Here is a 21,415-nt window from a genome sequence, read left to right as displayed (position 1 = left end):
CTCTTTGACATTAAAAAAATTTGAAACTGTAATGCACATCTGTCAAAATGGTGCTGTTGTAAGATGCCATTGCTGCCTGCGTAGCAGAATGCAGCAGTTGGTTGGTGCCATCACTACTCAGTTTAAGAGATAATAAAAGATGAACTGGTAATCTGAGCAAGATGCAGTTCATCAGTAGTCTTTTTGAGTAAACATAGCTCTTTGTTCACAGTAAAAAATCACATTAGATGAAATGTGCAACAGTAATCTGGAATAAGGAACCCTTTAATATATTGTAAGATCACTACACTGGGCAAATTTCTCTCAAGTAAAGCAAATAAAAAAGAATACAATTGCAAAAAATGTGAAATTCCATTGTGATATGAGATAATAATACATATCTGTATTAAACTAAATGAACATATTTTTATGAGTGAGGTGGCACAGTGGTTAGCACAGTGAACTCACATTCATGTGTACAATTCTTCCAACTTGCATCCAGACATCCAGATTTAAGTTTTCCATGATTCCCTAATTCGTCCCAGGCACATGCTGGGATGGTTCCTTTGAATGGGCATGGCCAATTTCCCTACTCATCCTTGACACAATCTGAGCTTGTGCTCTGTCTCTAATGATCTCAATATCAATGGGATGTTAAACCCAATCTTCCTTCCTCCTTCTATATTTTTACAGTGTATTCAAAACATCAAATTTCATTGTGAAGGTAGCATGTATATTCACAAAAGCTTGTTGTTCCTATGTATCTCTTCTACCACAGAAAATGATTGGTATGAAGCACAAAGTTGCTGGTACTGTTTTCCCACACCTTTCCTCACCTTGTGGCCACCTAAGTTTTCATTCCACCACTCCCAAGTCTCATGTTTATCACCTGAAGGATGCAGAGCTCCATTTTTAGAAATTCTTGAGAGGCAATTGCTTTGGAAGAATTTGTGTCAAAAAGCATATGACTCCATCAACAGCTGAAGTTGTGGTTCGCTCAACAAAATGACCAAGCAAGCATTCACAGGCCACAGATTTATTGACAGTACATGGTGGATTACCCCATGGTAAAACTGAAGGGTAGCTTCTTTGCTTCTTTGTTAGTAATATTATGTCAGTCTGTTGCTGTTGAGTAGTCATCTGCTTCATAGACCTGTTTGACAGATATCAATACAAGTCTATAGTCTTCATGGCTACGACATCTTGTTTTCGACTGCTGCCAACAACAACAGTCTAAGAGTTGTTGTAACAAGTGTTACTAGAAGCTTAACTTAATTTCTGATATTGTGACAAAATGAACATGAACATCTCATTCAAGCACTTTTACAAAACTTATTACTTCCACGTGTTATTTCGGTCATAGTACATTATCAGTGCTTTGTGCCTGACTTGGAAGCAGTGAATATCCCCTCTCTCCCCATCTCTCACACAGCAACACCAATCAGTTTCCTCAGACCCCTGACTCACGCAAAAGCTTAACGGGTTTATAACAGCTATGAGTCTTTATGTACACATTGGATCACCAATGAGTAGTATGTGTATAACTTGTAGATTTCCCTTTGAATATTCAAATGCTATCTGAAATATTGCATAAGGTTTAAACTGATAATATATCAGTATAGATTGAAATCTTAAAAATTGAAGTTTTTTAATAAAGTTAAAGGTTTTTTTCTTGATTTTGAAAATTCCCAGTTTTTTCTAAGTTTTGAAGATTTACTGAAGATACTGTATTAGTGCATATGTGCCATCTTGGAGTTGTCTTAGATGGTCTGTGTACACAGGATGCCTGATTTTAGCATTTTATGAACACACTGCTACTTAATACCCCACTTCCACCATGTTTGTTTTGGTACGTATACTGTATGTAGTGTTGCGAACTGTTTTCCTGTATGTTTCTGTTTGTCCTCTGTTTGTGTTATGGAATCGGTATGTAGTTTAATACTATTTTGTTTGTTATGTGTGTGTATGTGTGTGTCATTTATTTTATTTATTTTCATTTGTTTATTTATTGGCGTTTTGAAATATTGAGTTATTATATAGTCTGGTTATGTTCTACACTGCTGTTTTCTATTGTTTTACTATGGTAACTAATGTGATCAATGAGTTGTCACTTTTATTGATTTGGTCAGTTAATATTATCTTGTTCACTGCAGTGGCTGTTTGTATGTGAAAGTTTTTCCATAATTTTAGGAGTTTTCTGTTGTGATTATTCATCCCGACAATTTTAATATCCTGTTCTAGGTCAGATGGTTCATGTAGTCCGATGGTTCATGTCCATAGTATGTAGGAATATATGACAATTTAGTCTCATGAAACTTGTGGAACAGAAAGTTTTTTCCCCACCTAATAACAAAAGAAAAAGAAAAACCTGTAATGTAGTAACAAATATGTCATTTTATATAATATGAATGTACCATTGAAGACACTTCACAAAAATAAACAGAAGTGAAATATGTATGGCACGATACAAACAGCCATTCATTTCATTGCATTAGATGAACCACATCAAAAAAGGATGATCATATAGTTGTCAGATTCAAAAGGGAAAACAGAAGAGGTGCCTGCAGTTTGTACTGAAAAAGTCTTCACAGTATGAAAACTGAACTGGAATTCAATATGCAATGACCAGTTTTCATGAGTATGTTATTGATGACGGAAAAGACTACAATTTTTGTACTCTTTAAATAAATCATCTAAAATCTTTCATTATAATCCTTGTATTGTTAAGTACTGTTAAAAAAAATAAACATTCTATTTTTATATAGTTAAAGATACATACAAATTTCATCTTTTTTGTGTTGTTACAGGATCTACACACTTCTTCTTTTTACATGTTCCTCACAACTGCACAAACATTTGGATTTTTACTAGATGTTATGAGCCTTGTTTATATAGCATTTATTGCGTTCAGCTTTCTGTTCCTTGAAGGTGAGTTGTGAATTTGTATATACATGTGTTACTATGAAAACACAGAATGGAAATAGTATTTATTTATTTACTTCCTATGTTATATAGTTTTTGGATGTTAATTTCTTTAACTCTCAATTAGTTAGCATTTCTATGAGTCATAATTATGACCTCTTGTTATGATACAGAACAAGTTAGCTTTACAATTATAATGCAATTTCTCAGTGAATGCTTATTACATGATTGTCTTAAGTGATTTTTTTGTAATATATCGATTTATACTGTGTTCAGTCTCTCTCTCTCTCTCTCTCTCTCTCTCTCTCTCTCTCACACACACACACACACACACACACACACACACACACACACACACACACAATTGTGTTACACAGTCAGAAATTCTTATATGGTGTATAAGATGGTATCAAGCAGATATGATTGCGTTGTTTGTGTGTGAAGCTGATTTTATTATTTGTTATATTTTTACATCACTGCATAGTTGACCAAAGATTTTTAGTGCTGAATATCTTAACTCCTTTCTGTAATTCACTGTGAAGATGACATGTTGAGCTGCAGACAGGCACAATGCAAAGGCTATTACACACTTAGATTTTGGGGCAGAAAAGAGTGCTGTCTGACAGAGCTGCAGGGGTTATGAAGCAGCCATTACTCAACCTACTGTCACCACACCCTCCACCCAACAGTTTGCACCCTCTCTGTCCTGTCACCGCCTCCCTATTCACATTCCCTCACCCTCATTGTGTGTCACTCTCTGTCAATCCTCTCACCCATCTTTCCCCTTCCCTGCTCCTCTGCTTTTCCACTTCTCATTCACCTCCCTAATCCCTGTCAGATACCAGTAAGCAGTTAGTGATGTATTAGGTTGTTGCATTCTTTCATAGCAGTTTTGTTTTGCATGTTGGTATTCCATTTGCTATGGATTTATTCACTGATTGAAATTTCTTATTTGTAGTTCACTGTTGCTATCTGAGTTCACATATTGTCATTTTGTCATTTAGAGGTAGTGGGTGAAGCTATGGACACTACAAAATGGAGTGCCAGGTGAATAAATCGGTATGTTTCTGACATATTCTTCTGTTTGAGGTCAATAGAAGGGTGACAACAGCAGAGGCAGCCAACAACATTTGCATGATGTAGGGGAATAATGCCATTGGACAGGGCATGGCAAGAAAATGGTTTTCTTGTTGTAAGTTGTATCACTTTGACGTTAGTGACTGTCCACATTCAGGAGTACCTACAGGATTTGGTGAAGATTGTTTAAACAAATTAATCCACTATGATCCACATCATTGTACTCGAGAACCAGCAGATGCCATGAACTGTGATCATTTTACCAATGTGTGACATTTGCGTGCCACGGGGAAGGTGCAAAATTCAGGTGTATGGGTACCACATGCCACAGGCCAAAATCACAAGATTAGTGGCTGCCCATATGGGCACCTCGGCTTGCTCATCATCAATTGGCTCATGAATAACACTGACCATTTCTATCCTTAGTTGTTACCAGTGATGAGAAATTATGTCTTTATCATAATGTAAGGAAAAGAAAAAAATGGTTGAGCCCAAACAAAGCAGCAGTTTCCCATAGAAAGACCTGTGCACATCCACAAAAGATAATGTTACACATCTGGTGGAAAAGTGACAGAATGGTGTACTATGAATTGCTTCCCCAAGCTGTAACTACCAGTGCTGACATTTATTGTCAACAACTGGGATGTCTTACAGATGCAATCCAAGAACAACAACCAGGAATACTGTGTGAAGTGATGTTACTCCATGATAATCCCTGCCCACACTATACTAGACTGACAAAAAGTGTATACAGGAGTTGAGCTGGGAAGTCATTCTGTGCCACCTTATTCATTTGGTCCTGCACCCTCAGATTTTCACCTTTTCTGCTCTCTGTCGAACAGCCTTCAAGGAACTTCCTTTCTGGAAAAAAGTACACTCTGAACATGGCTTAAAGAGTTCTTTGCTTCAAAATCACGTGATTTCAACAACTGCAGAATCAAGAGTTACCACAGCACTGGCAGACTGTTATAAATAGTGAAGGAGAATATATTATTGATGACTAAAATCTCTGTTATGTGTCTCTATTGTGTTTATAAAATGTATGGGAAAACTCTATGGATCTATGCACCAACTTAATATGTTTTCTAGAGTATTCTGATAGGAAATATGATCTGGAAACATTATTTGGATTCTACAATTCATTGTTGGTAATTAAGTTTCTGGCATTGGTGGATAAAAATAATTGGACCCTAATTGATAACATTTTCTTTTATGAAGTTCAGAACAAGAAAATAGCTTTATGTGTATAACAAATGCTCTCTCTGATCATGATGCACTGTTCGGATAAGCAAGATAGTGCCTTGCAGTACTGATACTCCTCAGTGGAAACCAGTTAGAATAATAATGAATGACTCCAGAAAAAGTGTTTTTAAGAATGGTTTACAAGAAGTGACTTGAGATGAATTTTATAGTGAACGAAATGCTGATGTAATATTCAGTCTATTCCATGATATGTTCATATCATATTAGAAAATAGCTTTCTGCATAAGCTAATCAGAAAAGACATTAAAGAGCCAAGTAAAAAACCACACATCACAAGAGGGATTACAGTATCTTCCAAAAAGAAACGGAAAAGGTCATCATAAAGTCATCATAATTGAGTTTTTTGGTTTGTCACATATTCCTGCAGGCTCATTTGTAATTGTGCAGTTCTCTGATGATGGTATGATTTATTTATGATTTCAGATTTGTTTGGTGGTGGAATGGGTCTGGCATTGACACAAGCCATGAACCTCACAGGCATGATACAGTTTGCAATGCGATTTACAGCAGAAGCAACAAATCAAATGATGTCAGTAGAGCGAGTACTTGAATACCTGCATTTGGAAGAAGAACCAATGCTGGAATCTCCTCCAGGTAATATTACTGAACACATCCTGAAAGTAGATGAGTTGCACTGTTTTTTTTTTTCTTCAGGATTTTATTATGGGAAAAAACTGTTCTTTATATTTTCTCAGTGATTTATGACACACAACCTAAGCAGAACACTCTTTATCTGTTACTTATATATATAAAGTGAAAACTGCATGTCAAAAGTTCCAACTTCATATCAGTCTGTGAAGTGTGCATGTCTGGTGCACTTGAAAGAAGCTGAAAGAGCTGGTATAGTGGTTAAGATAATGGGGTCTCATTTGGGAGGAAGGCAGTCAAAATCCCCAACCAGCCACCTAGATTTTGATTTTCCATGATACACGCTGGTATAGTTACAGCAAAAGGATGTGGCCAGTTTCCTTCACCAGTACAATCTTGTGCTTCCCTCCACAGACTTTGTCATCAATAGGACATTAAACCTTACTGTGTCTTCCTTCCTTCAAGTGACAGAGAAGTGTTCACAGACGGCTGATGTTCTTATTTGAGGTACAGTGCCCAGTAAAAAGTGCTTACTTGTCACTAAACTTCAATGCTTACTATGTAATCCAAGATTAAATGAATTATAACTCAGATATAGCCTTTTGTTTCTGTCTCTTGCTTTCTCCCTCAGAATTTTGTATTATATCACAATTTAATTCATTTGTTCACAAAAAAGTCTAAATGAAGTTTATGCATTCTACTAGAGCAGCTAGACTGGAGAAAGTGAAAATGACATTTTGGACAATCAGTGAAGCTCAAAGCTTTAAGAAGTTAGTAATGCTTGGTCATTGAAAAGGTTCCATGGAGAACAACAGACCAGTGTAGCATAGAATTAAGAAGTGATGAAATATCAAACAATGGAAAATCCAGGATGGAATAACAACAATATTATGAAAAGAATAGATTGCCATTCACCATATAATGGAGATGCTGAGTCACAGAGAGGCACAACAAAAAGACTGCTAAACGAGTAAGATTTCAATCAAAAGGCCTTCTTCTGAATTAGACAACATACGCACACACATTCGTGCATACACAATTAAGGAATAAATACACCCAGGAAGAACAGTAGATATAATTGAGTACAAATGGTAATCAAAAGGGCAGTAAATAAGAAGATGACAGAAAGAATGAGAAGAATGGCCAACTCAACATGAGAGGTTTCATAACAAGTAATGTGAGGGCAACTAATAATAGAAAGAGTTAATAAGATCTGTTGAAAATAATCTGAGACACATTTATTTTATATCATAAAAGCTATCTGCTTTAATGAGTTTCTTGAGCTACCTTCATGGCTTTAATTTTGACATTTCTGTTCTATTTTCTCTTTTATTTCTTGACTGCTGAAGGATTGTGGCTGTTTTACATTGCTCCTGTAAAGCAAGATAGCACAATGGTCAAGACACTGGACTGGTGTTAAGGAGAAACAGGTTTGAAATATCCATCTGGCGATCTCCCCCCCCCCCCAATGCCCCCCCTCTTCCCTCCCCCCGCCCAATCCCCCCCCCCTCTCCGGCCTCCCTTCCTCACCCTTTAAATAAAATGAAGCAAATGTGATGATAATTCCCTCGATGAGAGTACAGTGTGTTTCTTACCCTACCATTGTCCTACCTGAAACTGTAATCTATCTGTAATGAATATGACTGCTTTTAGATGTGACACTGTAAGTTTCCTCAACTGCTCCTGTAAACCTACAACACTGTACAGGGTGTTTACAGAAGAGTGTGCAAAAATGTAACATGACATAGAGAATGCTCCACTGAACAGGGAACCTGGGGTCAGTGAAGCCAGCTTAAAGAGATATGGAAGTAAACATGTCTACCGCTTTGTCTAGCACCCAGGATGGTGGATCACTCAGCTCGTGGGTCGATGAAGAATGCAGCAAATTGCGCATCGACATGTGAACTGCAGGACACATGAACATTGACGTTTTGAATGCACATTGCGAATGCAGCATGCATTCTCAATGGAGAGAAGTCTTCCGAAGTAAGAGTGATTTCAGGTGTGCCGCAGGGGAGTGTCGTAGAACTGTTGCTATTCACAATATACATAAATGACCTTGTAGATAACATCAGAAGTTCACTGAGGCTTTTTGCGGATGACGCTGTGGTATATCGAGAGGTTGTAACAATGGAAAATTGTACTGAAATGCAGGAGGATCTGCAGCGGGGGCAATTGAATCTCAATGTAGACAAGTGTAATGTCCTACAAATACATAGAAAGAAAGATCCCTTATCATTTAGCTACAATATAGCAAGTCAGCAACTGGAAGCAGTTAATTCCATAAATTATCTGGGAGTAGGCATTAGGAGTGATTTAAAATGGAATGATCATATAAAGTTGATCGTCGGTAAAGCAGATGCCAGACTGAGATTCATTGGAAGAATCCTAAGGAAATGCAATCCAAAAACAAAGAAGTAGGTTACAGTACACTTATTCGCCCATTGCTTGAATATTGCTCATCAGTGTGGGATCCGTACCAGATAGGGTTGATAGAAGAGATAGAGAAGATCCAACGGAGAGCAGTGCACTTTGTTACAGGATCATTTAGTAATCGCGAAAGCATTATGGAGATGATAGATAAACTCCAGTGGAAGACTTTGCAGGAGAGACGCTCAGTAGCTCGGTACGGGCTTTTGTTGAAGTTCCGAGAACATACCTTCACCGAGGAGTCAAGCAGTATATTGCTCCCTCCTACGTCTATTTCTCATGAAGGTACCATGAGGATAAAATCAGAGAGATTAGAGACAACACAGAGGCATACTGACAATCTTTCTTTCCACAAACAATACGAGACTGGAATAGAAGGGAGAACCGATAGAGGTACTCAAGGTACCCTCCATCACACACCATCAGGTGGCTTGCGGAGTATGGATGTAGATGTAGATATTTTCTGGTTTATTTACATCTAACATGCATACAAGTTAACACATACTGTGCTGTTTATTTACATGTACATTTTTTTATTTCCTGCAAGGAAACAGAGAGGACGAGCTTGATTACTAGGAAGATATGATACAGGTTTTGTTTACATTACTTGTCCATGAGGTGGCTCTGCTGTATCATATTTACACTATCCCATGAATCAATGACAGACCCCTCATTACTCAGTGTTACTCAGAGATGTACAATGCAATACAGTGGAGCAGTACTGGCAGAGTATCACAGAACGCATTGACATGCACTTTATGTACAGGAAAGTAAGTTGCAATGCTCTTGCTGCTGAAAGTCTGTACAGGGAATGCTTTCCTAACAGGCATTGTCCATCATGATGAGTGTTTATTTCTCTCAAGTGACGAATTTGGGAGACTGGTTCATTGGAAAGAAGAAACAAAGAACCTGACAACATGACTACCATTCACGCACCGAAGAGGGTTCCCGGAACATATTGCAGTGGACTGCACTACAAGTACTCATCATATTGTGTGTGAAATGGGTGCTGCACATACTAGCATATGGCAAGTACTCCACAAACAACATTTACACGCAGTCACCCACAAAGATTCCATACAATGCTTGTGACAGACTTTGCACCAAGGATTGCCCCAACAATGGACTGATCAACCAGATATCTTTTAAATTGTGCCATTTACTGATGAGGTCCCATTTGATCACGATGGTATTTTGAACACCAGGAATAGCCATGGGTGGGATGAGGAAAACCCTCATGCTGTAGTAGAGTAACACCCTCAGGTATGTTTTGCTGGGCATATCTGGGCTGCCCATTGTAGGCAACAATCTCATTGAGCCACATCTTCTACCTGGCTACCTGAATGGCCACTTGTACTTGACATTCATGCAAAGAGTTCTACCTAAATTGTTGGATAGTGTGCCCTTGGCTGCTTACGAGAGGATGCGGACACAACATGATGGTGCACCACCTCACTTCAGTGTGGATCTCTGCAACCATCTCAGTGCTGTATTTCCTGGTCGCTAGATTGGAAGGGAAGGTCCTATTCCATGGCCTGTGAAGCATCCTGACCTGGATCTCCTTGATTATTTCCTACGGGAATATCTAAAGTCACTTGTGTGTGGTACCCCAGTGGATATGGAGATGGAATTAGTTGCCAGAATTGTAGCTGCCTGTGATGTGATTCAAAAGTAGCTGCCTATGATGTGATTTTAAACACACCAGGGATATTTGTTAGGGTGTGTCAGAATCTTGTGCACTGATGTCATGCTTGCACTGAGGTTGATGACTGTCAGTTTCAGCATATTTTGTAAGATGCAGTACAAATGATACATTCATTGTGTCACTGATGGTAATTGCAGTTAAATGTGACTAATGCGAATAAAAAAGTACTCAGCAATGTGATTTCATTCCTATTAACTCCTTAAGCTGCCTTCTCTGACCCCAGGTTCCCTACCTCAAATTATTCAGGGGGGCATCGTCTACACTCTGATAAATTTTTGCACCCTCTTATGGAAATACTCTATCTAAATTGTCAGTAAATTGTGTTGAATATCAGTCCTTTGGTATTTTAAAATATTTTCTTAATTTGCTGAAAAAGTCATTGCTAGTTGAAACTCATTATATTGCTTTAGCTCTTTTGTTTGTGACACTTTGTACCAGTATCCATGGCAAGTTTTCATGCATTCTCACAAATTATTACTTCTTCCTCTTTGCTGTGAAATGATTACTGTTTCTTGCCATTAAGGTTAGCCAATCTTTGAACTTGATTTTTCTAAGCTCATAGATGCAAAAACTGTAGTATCATGTAGGGACCATCTGAAAATTTTGAAATTTATATGTTTGAAATTAATGAGAAAAGTTTCAAACCTGTACAGAAATGTTATTGGCTGAGTAGTAGAATTTTGTGAAGTCTTCACAAACGTATTGTTTTATACATTATTGTAAAAACCTAAAGTTTAATTCTTTCAGTCCAAGTCTGCAATTCATTTTTATTTACCATGGAAGGACAGTATTTAACAAGTTACCATCATCCAATTCTTCATTCTTTGTCCAACCAAAATTGTAGAAATTGGTACATAACCTTGACAAGTTTTGTGCTCTTGTGTATGCCCACAGTTAATAGCAGCAGAGAATATCAGCAGTATCTAGCATTGTCCATATCAGTATACCCCTGCTGTTCATTTGGTATGAGGTACAATCACCCATGCTGTAAAATGATACTGAGTTGTCTAAATACACAAAAATCAAGAAAGGCAGCCACTCACTTCCAGATAAGGTGGCAGAAGACTATTTAATCTCATTAATTTGTAATTTTCATCTCTTATTGCTGTATGAATTATCACTTCCAAACTGTCACTCTCTGTAGACTTTGCCACCCTATCATTGAACAATTAATTTACAACACCATTGCCTGCTGCAACACAAATACAATTTAGGTTATCCCACTCCATTCCCTAGTCTAGACTTATACCAATCAGCATCCTCAACCATCCACTTCCCACCTCCACGCTCTCAGTCTCTGACCTCACTAGTCACTGTCCACCTCATGATCCTCTGTGCCAGCATTGTACTCTTTTTCTCTCTCTTGCTTATGACTGTTTACAGCAGAACTTATGAATCCCCATTTCATCACAACTACTGGAAGCCCTCTCTCTCACCCTCCTCCACTTTCCAAATCTTTCCAACCTCTTCCTTGCACATGATGTTTTCCTCCTTTCCTGCTGACTTACTCCTTCCATACTATCCTCTACCCCTCCCTGCCTACCTCCCTCCCAGACACATTTTTGCTTTGTGTGTGTGTGTGTGTTTGGGGGGGGGGGGGGGGACATGCACTCACACACTTGGTGGGCGGGGTTGTGTATTAAAACTGGAACACAGCTGGAAGGATATTTGAGTGGTCTAGAAACATTAACTGTTACAAATCTTGATCATGTTATTCATGTGCGTGCAGCGTCCACAGCCTGAGACATTAATGATTGTATTTCAGCAGAATAATTCATACTACAATTAATAGCATGCACATGACCATTATATCAACAGCTGCTGTCTCATAATGGAACATTTGTGCAGCTAAAAACTTGTAGAGGCTCTAGAATTCATCATCGGTTCTACAGAGAAAGTGTATGAGCTGTAGATATGACTGGGAAAGCACTGAAAGACAGTGGCACAGGCTACCCAAAAGATGTATGTAAAAATATGCATACCTGATTAATTTACATAAATCCAACTAATGAAGGAGGTATAACCCTCCAAAATGCATAGTGGGAACATTAATAAATGTGATTGGTTACAATAAATTTTATTTTCTATTGATATTCATAACAATCTTAGTCATATCTCATCTATCTGGTGTTTAAAGATTGCTTCAGATAACAATAATTTTGGTAACTACAAATGAATGCTAACATTTTGCATTAGTTTTGCTATTTACCGTCTCCAAAACTGAGTCTCTGGGGACTCACCATCAGTGTTTACCCATTATTAAAGTAATATTTTTTTGTAACTATGCTCTTGTTAATTTTGTAATTAGAGTCCTATGAATTCTAAATATATATAGAACTGCCTTTTTTTGCAGACAAAAAACCGCCAAATACTTGGCCAGCTAAAGGTGAAATAGAATTTCGACATGTGTATTTGCGTTATGGACCGCAATCTAATCCAGTTCTTATTGATCTTAATCTTCATATTAAAGCAGGCGAGAAGGTAACAAAATAATACATTCACAAAGAAAAGACAAGCTTACATCTGTATTATATCATCATTTTACTAACCCTTTTATTCCTTTTTACCGATCAGGTAGGAATAGTAGGTCGAACAGGTGCAGGAAAATCATCTCTGATTTCTGCATTGTTCAGGCTAGCCACTGTAGAAGGTGAACTAATCATTGATGGATTAGACACTGCACATGTTGGGCTGAAAGATCTAAGATCACACATGTCTATTATACCACAAGATCCAGTATTGTTTGCTGGAACGTTACGTTTTAATCTTGATCCTTTTGATGAATTCTCTGATGATGTGTTGTGGAGAGCTCTTGATGAGGTACTGTATCAGTCATCATATTTTGATTACTTTCACATATTAATATTTGTCACAATATAATATATTGAACTAACTTGGATTAGTGCAGTAAATTGTGTTTTTTCTCTTATTTTGCTTATAAAATAGCAATAAAACACCAAATTTCTTCATATACAGTCCAGTGACATTAATGTGACCACCACCTATTTTGACATAAACATGCAATATCAAATCCCATGAATGGTATATAAAGCATGTCCACGAGTGAGGAGGGGGGGGGGGGGGGTGGACGGGGAGGGGGTGGAGATGTGGGCAAATAAAAAATATGTAAAACAGATGCCAAGGGTGGAAGCATTTAAAGTATATCTTGCATCTCAAAGTGGCACTATCCAAAAACAGAGTTATGGCAGCTGTTACGCACCACAGGCCGTAGACGACAGGAGTGAATGACAGTTACGGAGATGCAAATAGGTAAATAAATGTGCAAATGTTGAGCTGCTGATCACCTAAATGAAAGAAGGCCATTTAGCAAATGTTGCTTGGTATGTATCTCTGCAGCAGACACCTGGTTCCTGCACCAATGCTGACTGCTTTTCATCAGTGACGAAAGCTGGAATTTGCACACTAGCACCACAATTGGATGTCCAGTGTGTGGGAATAGATGGTCTTTCCAGATGAATCATGCTTTATGCTCCATCAGACAGATGGCCACTGTTGTGTATGGTGTGAAACATCTGAAGGAAGGGGTCAGGAATGGACAAGGGAGCATTATGATCTGGGGAATGTGTTTAGTATGCATCTATCCTTGGGAATCATGTCCACATCTATATGCAGTTCATTTTTCCTCAGCAAAGTGGAACCTATCAGCAGGACAATGCACTGTGTCACACAGTTCACAGTGTATGTGCAAGGTTTGAAGGAGCATCAGAATGAGTTTATCACTCCCTTGGCCAGCAAACTTCCAGGCTTTTAACTCAATTGAAAATCTGGTGGACCACCTCGATTGGTCTGTTTGTGGCATCTGAAAGGAAGGGGTCAGGAATGGACAAGGGAGCATTATGATCTGGGAATGTGTTTAGTATGCATCTATCCTTGGGAATCATGTCCACATCTATATGCAGTTCATTTTTCCTCAGCAAAGTGGAACCTATCAGCAGGACAATGCACTGTGTCACACAGTTCACAGTGTATGTGCAAGGTTTGAAAGAGCATCAGAATGAGTTTATCACTCCCTTGGCCAGCAAACTTCCAGGCTTTTAACTCAATTGAAAATCTGGTGGACCACCTCGATTGGTCTGTTTGTGGCATGGATCCTTAACTGAGAAACCTAATGCAGCTGGCCACAGCACTGGAGTTGGCAAGGCTCTACATCCATGTCAATATCTTCCAAAACCTCATTGGCTCTCTTCCTCCACATCTTGCAGCAGTCTGTTCTGCAAAAGGTGGTTATTCAGGCTTTTGACAGATGGTCCACAGTAATGTGACTGGACAATATATTATTTATTTTACATGATAACAAGTTAAATGAAATTTGTAAGAATATTGACGGAATGGATATTTTATTCATTAATCATACAATAATATAGGTAGAGCTTCGAGAGATGCTAAATGACAGTCTTGGTTTGGACTCACTTGTGATGGACCAGGGAAGCAACTATAGTGTGGGTCAACGTCAGTTGGTGTGCCTGGCACGTGCAATATTACGAGATAGTCGTGTGTTGATGCTGGATGAAGCCACAGCAAATGTTGATAATTTGTGAGTACATATTACATGCCATTCTGACATAAAATAACAACTCAGTTACAATACACACAAACATAAAACAAACATTCTGAGTGTCGTAAGGAGATGGCAAGGAGATGGCAATTAAATCAATTAAATTTTGTTTTTTTTTCCCTTTTTCTTTTTCATGTTGTTCAGCAATGTAAAATGAGGGTCATGCATCGTTTAAAGTAGGTGTAATTTATGCATTTCACTTAAATGGATAAAACTAAATGCTGCACTGTTATACAGTTCTTTTTCTTTGAAGTGAAACTCATCATGAATACTTACATTCCACACTGATGATCTACATTATATCAGTTGAAAGAATGTTACACTGTATATGAAAAATTATCTGCAAGAAAACTTGGTGCAGGATGGATGGTAAATTTGTTGAATGTGGACCAAAAGCAAATGTGAACATGAATTTCTCAGTAATACTAAAATGTAGACTTTCACAGCTGGAAATATCATGTCCATTATAATTATCCGGGTTGTTATGCCGTGGTTGGTTGATGAATTCTGTGTCAATTCCCAACATTTTGTCCCCGTCTGCAGAGGACATCTTCAAGGAGGTCTGTAGCTAAATGGAAGGTCCAACACACCCAGTAGCAAGCTAGTGGGGGTGTTGGACCTTCCATTGAGCTACAGACCCCCTTGAAGATGTCCTCCACAGACGGGGACGAAACATTGGGAATTGACACAGAATTCATCAACCGACCATGGCATAACTACCTGGATAATTATAATGGACATTTCTCAATAATGTTAGGTCTATTTTCAAAATTGTGCAAATTTATTACTGTGGATGAGATATGGATCTGCCACTTCATACTAGAACAACAGTCAAAGCAGTGAATGGAAACCACTAGCCCTGTACCAAAAAATATGCAGAGTCAATGACATCTGTCAGATACAGTTACCTTATAAAGCCTTCAGTGGTAACTAACAAATAACATTCATTTCTTGTGGACCAAATGAACAAAAAATGGCATAGTAGAGGGCTGGTGTACATAAGAAAAAACAGTTTTACCTCATGGCGGTGCACTTGATCACAAATCTGCAATGACAATATGTGATATCTTATGAACTTCTTGACTGGAAAGGGTTTTGCGTCTGAGAAGAGATCATGGCAACAAAATATACATTATATTCCTTCCACAATTCTACTTGTGAAGTAGAATCTACTCACTGCATATTGTGAACTATCTAGTCACAATCTTTCTGTAGCAGTGTGTCTGCTGATATGAAACCATAACTATCACAAATATTCCTTTAAGTGAACACTCCTCCATGGTGTGAGAATTTATCTTCTAGATCCACTCTTGATGCAGTGTTCAATCTATTTTCAACCAGAATGTACGTTCCACTACTGAGAAGCTTTTATAACTTTTTATTAAAATTGGTAATATGAATAAGGAAAAAGGAAAGGGGGGTTGAAGGTTTCAGTAAGGCTGTATACTGTGTGCAAATAATGCAGCTCCCAGAGTGATGCTTGTGATATATAGAAATAATTATTTGAGACTGGCTCCAGGATGCACTTTAATACATGTAGGATCACAATACAGATTTTCTGTTAAAAAATTAAAACACTAGAGGGGCTACCAACTTTAGAACATTATGCTCTCCATTTGCATTGATTTTCAAAAGATGTAGTATTCCAGATGAGTGCTTCCGTGGTACCTGTAAGTCACCAGAACATTTTAATACAGAAGTTATTGAAAGTAAGCTCTTGCTGTCTGGAACAGAACTGGAGGTTGAAAAATGAATGCACACTAAATTGAGAAGGATTAGCAGCTTCCTGGCTCCTACTATAAAACAGGCTAGCAATGATGTAGCTTGGATCTTTCTGCCCCTTCTTGATTTACTCTTGACACCATACTTTATCAGTGAGTATACATGTGTTAAATGGAATCTCCCTTTACCTAGTTCTTACTATTTATATACTTTTTTGGTCTCATTGGACAACTTTAGTTACTCATTTGATGGGCATCTTGTTTGGCCAGTCCATGTTTCATTCCTTCCGAATTGGCCAATATCTTTTCATTCATTCCGATCTTTTCCAGCTTTCCTCATCTGTAAATAAACTTTTCACTGTGTTTTTTTCTTTTTTTTGTCTTATTTTCTTGTTTTTCTATTTCTTGAGATTTTATGTTTGTTTTCCTGATCATCAAGACTTATCTCTAGTTGCTCCATATACTCTCTGGTTTCCTCAATCTACACTACTTGATGTTTCAAATTCCAGAGTTTCTCTATAATTCCTCTTGTTAATCTTGTTTCTGGTGTCTTCATGATGCATCCAAAAAAGAAATCCTCTTCTTATGCACAGTGTCTGTAATAGGTCCAAGATTACAGTACATCACTTCAGTTGGCACTATCGTACATTGCCCTTCTTTTTGATATTTTTTATTTGTACAGATTCTAGATTTTTTTCTCTTCTTTTATGATTTTTTTGATTCTGTTTTTCTGAGTGACTCTACAAAGAGTTTCACTTGCATATATGACCTCTGAGTGTACCACCATCTTGTAGTGTTTTGATATTGTTTTTATTGAAAGACATTTTCCATTGCATGTAGATCATGTTAGCTTTTTGAGCCTTTATCATTCTATTAGTTCTTTCTTGTCAAGCAGGTTTTTCATTTGTGGGAGTGACAAGTTGATAGTCGACAGGACAATGAAACACTCTCTTTGCGAATGAAGTTCTGTGGGGAAAACGACAGTGTTTCGTTTCCCGCATTAATGTACGTTTGTATTGTGTTTGTGCAGTATAATAAAACTGATTATTTCTGGTATAAAATCCACACAAGCGTTTTCTTTTATGTAGTTTAATTACCCCTACACATTCAAGTTCTATGTTATAATTTCTGCTAGATATTTAAACTGTTTCATCTTTTTTTGTGATGCTTACTGTTACGTAGTTTATTCATCTCAGTCATTTTTAATTATATCTGGCATTCTATTTTTGTTTTAAATTTTGTAGGCTTATTATTGGATTCCTGGCTTCTTGTATACTGTTAGCTATTAGTGCTAATTCATCTGTAAATCCTAAGCAATTTGAAGTTATTTCATCTTGCTTAATCCCAATTTGTATTTTATTGAGATTTTCATTGTACCATTCTGTCATCAGGTATGCCAGAGTACAGTTGAAGCGTAGTGGTGTTGGACAATCAACCTGGTGTTTGTGAGCATTAAGTTTATCATTTTTATTAATTTGGGATAAAGTCTGAAGTTCCTTTGTATGTCCAACACTGAAGATCTGTGGATACAATCGTAAGATTTTTGAAACCTACAAAGGTTATGATTTCTTGTTTTTGTCGTCTTTTGTAGACATCCTTTATAAATTTTAAAGTGATAATATGTTCTGAAAATCATCTCCATGGTCTATACCCTCCTTGGTAGTCTCCTAGTTCCTGTTCAAGTTGATATTTACAGCGACTGTACAAAATTCTTGACAAGACTTTTTACATCTACATGGTTATTCTGCAATTCACACTTTAGTGCCTGGCGGAGGGTTCATTGAATGGTGTGTGGGAAAAAGGAACACCTAAATCTTTCCGTTTGAGCTCTGATTTCTCTTATTTTATTGTGATGATCATTTCTCCCTATGTCGGTGGATGTCAACAAAATATTTTCGCATTTGGAAGAGAGAGTTGATGATTGAAATTTCGTAAATAGATCTCACTGCAAAGAAAACTGCCTTTGTTTCAGTGACTGCCACCCCAACTCGCATATCATATCAGTGGCACTCTCACTCCTATAACAAGAAATGAGCTGTCCTTCTTTGCACTTTGTCCCCCGTCAATCCTACCAGTTGAGGATCCCATACAGCGCAGCAATACTCCAGGAGAGGATGGACAAGTGTAATGTAGGCTGTCCCTTTAGTGGGTTTGTCGCATCTTCTAAGTGTTCTGCCAACAAAGCGCAGTCTTTGTTTTGCCTTCCCCACAATATTATCTATGTGGTCTTTCCAATTTAAGTTGCTCGTAATTGTAATTCCTAGGCATTTAGTCAAATTGACAGCACTTAGATTTGTGCAATTTATTGTATACCCAAAATTTATAGGATTTCTTTTAGTACTTATGTGGGTGACCTTGCACTTTTCTTTGTTTAGTGCCAATTGCCACTTTTCGCACCATACAGAAATTGTCTCTAGATCATTTTGTAATTGGAACTGATCATCTGATGATTTTGCTAGATGGTAAATTACAGCATCATCTGAAAAAGATCTAAGGGGGCTGCTCAGATTATCACCCAGATCATTTATGTAAATCAGGAACAGCAGAGGGCCTATTACACTACCTTGCAGAATGCCAGATATCACTTCTGTTCTACTTGATGATTTGCCGTCTATCACTATGAACTGTGACCTCTCTGAGAGGAAATCATGAATCCAGTCACACAACAGAGATGATACTCCATATGCATGCAATTTGATTAATAGTCACTTGTGAGGAATGGTGTCAAAAGCCTTCTGGAAATCTAGAAATATGGAATCGATCTTGAGATCCCTTGTCGACAGCACTCATTACTTCATGGGAATAAAGAGCTAGGTGTGTTGCACAAGAATGATATTTTCTGAATGTTTGTTGGTTATGTATCAATAAGTCATTTTCTTCAAGGTGATTCATAATGTTCGAGTACAGTATATGCTCCAAAATCCTACTGAAAATTGAGGTCAGTGATACGGGTCTGAAATTCAGTGGGTTACTCCTATTTCCTTTCTTGAATATTGGTGTGACCTGTGCTACTTTCCAGTCTTTAGGAACAGACCTTTTGTCAAGTGAGCAATTGTATATGATTGCTAAGAAAGGCTCTGTTGTGTCTGCATACTCTGAAAGGAACCTGATTGGTATACCACTGGACCGGAAGACTTGCCTTTCTTAAGTGATTTGAGTTGTTTTGCAACACCTAAGATATCCATGTGCAGTCCAAGAGGAATCCCTCTGTAGTTATATGGATTTGTTTCCCTCCTTTTTTGTGTAATGGTTGTATTGTAGTTGTAGTCCAGTATGGTATTTCTTGATCCAGATTTTCACCATGAGTGGTGTAATGATATCTTCGCTGGTTCTTCTGCATGCTTCCTGAGTTACACAAACGTTTAATCTTCTCAACATACTTTGTAGTTTCTGAGCTCTCTCAAAACTTTGTAGGCTTCAGAGATTTTTGGTGGGTTTATATTTTCCAGTGGTGTTTTAGTCAGCGTTATTCTGTTTGTTAAAGTGATTAAAATTCATGGCAAAACCTTCAGCTGTCATTTATTTTGCATAGTTTGCTACTAGTTTCAGTCTGTGATCATTATCGAGCTTAGCTGGCATAAACAACAAGAAAGTTATACCACAATTTGAACAAAAGCAACTTACTCTTTTAAGTCCACAAAGGTACATAAAAAATTTCTCATAGTAATAACTGTACAAGATAACTTTTGTCAAGAAGCAAGTCCGCATTGACAGCTAGTAGAATGTTGTGTTTGTCTGAACTAGTTCAGGGGCATTTGGATAGTGTAGTAGTTTGTTAAATGTTCCTGCTAAAGTTCTATATTTGCTCTGTTGTTGTAAACTCTTACAGTTTTTATCTTTTAGTGTTAGTATTGGAGGATCATACCTTTGAGGTTGTCTGCTGAATGTTTTGTAGCAATCATGTGGGTTTTTCTCACTGTTTGTTCCTGTCATTAAAATATGTCTTTTTGGTACTGGAATTTAAACCTCATTACTTGTTGGGTTATCTTTCTTTGTTTAGTGAGCTTCAAGTGTGATTCTTCTGTTTTTCAACTTTGACATCTTGGCCAGGTTGCTTTTATTACATTCATCATTCCACCATCAGTTTTTTTTTTCCCCTTGGGTTTTTTAGGGCTGCTAGTTCAGCTGTTTGTTTCAGTTCATGAATTATTTCCTCTAGATCAGTGGTCACCAAACTTTTTTTCCTTGAGAACCAATACTGCCTTTGTGGGCAGGCACCTCAGGTTTCATATGTACAGGTGTTATAATTAACTGCAATATACATAAATTAGTATGTTAGGAGCCCCTAATAGACTAGTTATGGTAAGTCTGAGATAAGTTGGCTGTTGACCCCCAAATACTGATCATTAAAAGTCAGCACCATTTGAAACACATTGTGTTGACTGTTCTTTGTTTCAGACTGCTGCTAAGCTTGATGACCCCAAAGTTACAACACTGTAATTGTTTGATGAAGTGTTGTTCTGTTGTCTGTAAGACTGAATAATTAATTGATTAATAACAGTAGTTATAATGACATTTAAATTCATTAAGCAATATGAGCCACAATGACAAATGTTTTCTAAATGTTTTGAATGTCATTTTCCTCTACTCATTGCATTATATTACAATAGCCCTAATTTAGTTTCATATTCCTTGTTACAAAGATATACTCCATTTGAAGATGACCATGTCTATCATGCACGTTTATGAATCCATGTTATTCCACTTGAAATTTACAACCATAGCAGCAGATCAGTTGCGCACACCTGTGAGTAGTCAGTGCTCGAAGACCATCAGTAAAACTTTTTGTCTCTGACATCCTCTAATCCTGCAGTGCCAATGCTACCTGGTATTTGTTGCTCTGCCCCTGAGTTAACCAGCCAACATTAGGTCTAGCTAGCTTTTGGGTGAATTCACCTATGTCAGTTAAAATTAAGTGCATCTTACAGTATTAGTGTCTCTGTAAGTATCTTTGTTAGTTACTGAGCAGAAAAACTACACTCTTCAGAAGTCAACTCATTAGTTACATCTTTGGATTTTGCTGTTAGTTGTGAGATGCATATTATTATAAAATATGGCTGAGAACCATGAGCCGCACAGATACTTGGTTTGGGCATCATATGGCCTGTGAACCATTACTTGATTTGGGTAGCATGTGGCCTGTGAACCACAGTT

At 37.6% G+C, this 21,415-nt stretch overlaps 1 protein-coding gene across 1 annotated transcript in view; it reads left to right on the top strand.

Annotated features, from left to right (window-relative positions):
- The window catches only part of LOC124775075 (ATP-binding cassette sub-family C member 4-like), a 305,650-nt gene that overhangs the window by 263,020 nt on the left and 21,215 nt on the right, over positions 1-21,415 (top strand). Inside the window, exons 18-22 of the mRNA XM_047249879.1 lie at positions 2,787-2,907; positions 5,665-5,835; positions 12,318-12,445; positions 12,539-12,784; positions 14,350-14,519. Coding sequence (XP_047105835.1) covers positions 2,787-2,907; positions 5,665-5,835; positions 12,318-12,445; positions 12,539-12,784; positions 14,350-14,519 — 836 coding nt within the window. The remainder of the gene's footprint in view (positions 1-2,786; positions 2,908-5,664; positions 5,836-12,317; positions 12,446-12,538; positions 12,785-14,349; positions 14,520-21,415) is intronic.

The sequence above is a fragment of the Schistocerca piceifrons genome, chromosome 2 (assembly GCF_021461385.2).
Source record: "Schistocerca piceifrons isolate TAMUIC-IGC-003096 chromosome 2, iqSchPice1.1, whole genome shotgun sequence".
In the NCBI taxonomy this organism is placed as follows: Eukaryota; Metazoa; Arthropoda; class Insecta; order Orthoptera; family Acrididae; genus Schistocerca; species Schistocerca piceifrons.
Note: the sequence above shows the minus strand (reverse complement) of the source record. Positions and strands in the feature narration are given on the sequence as shown.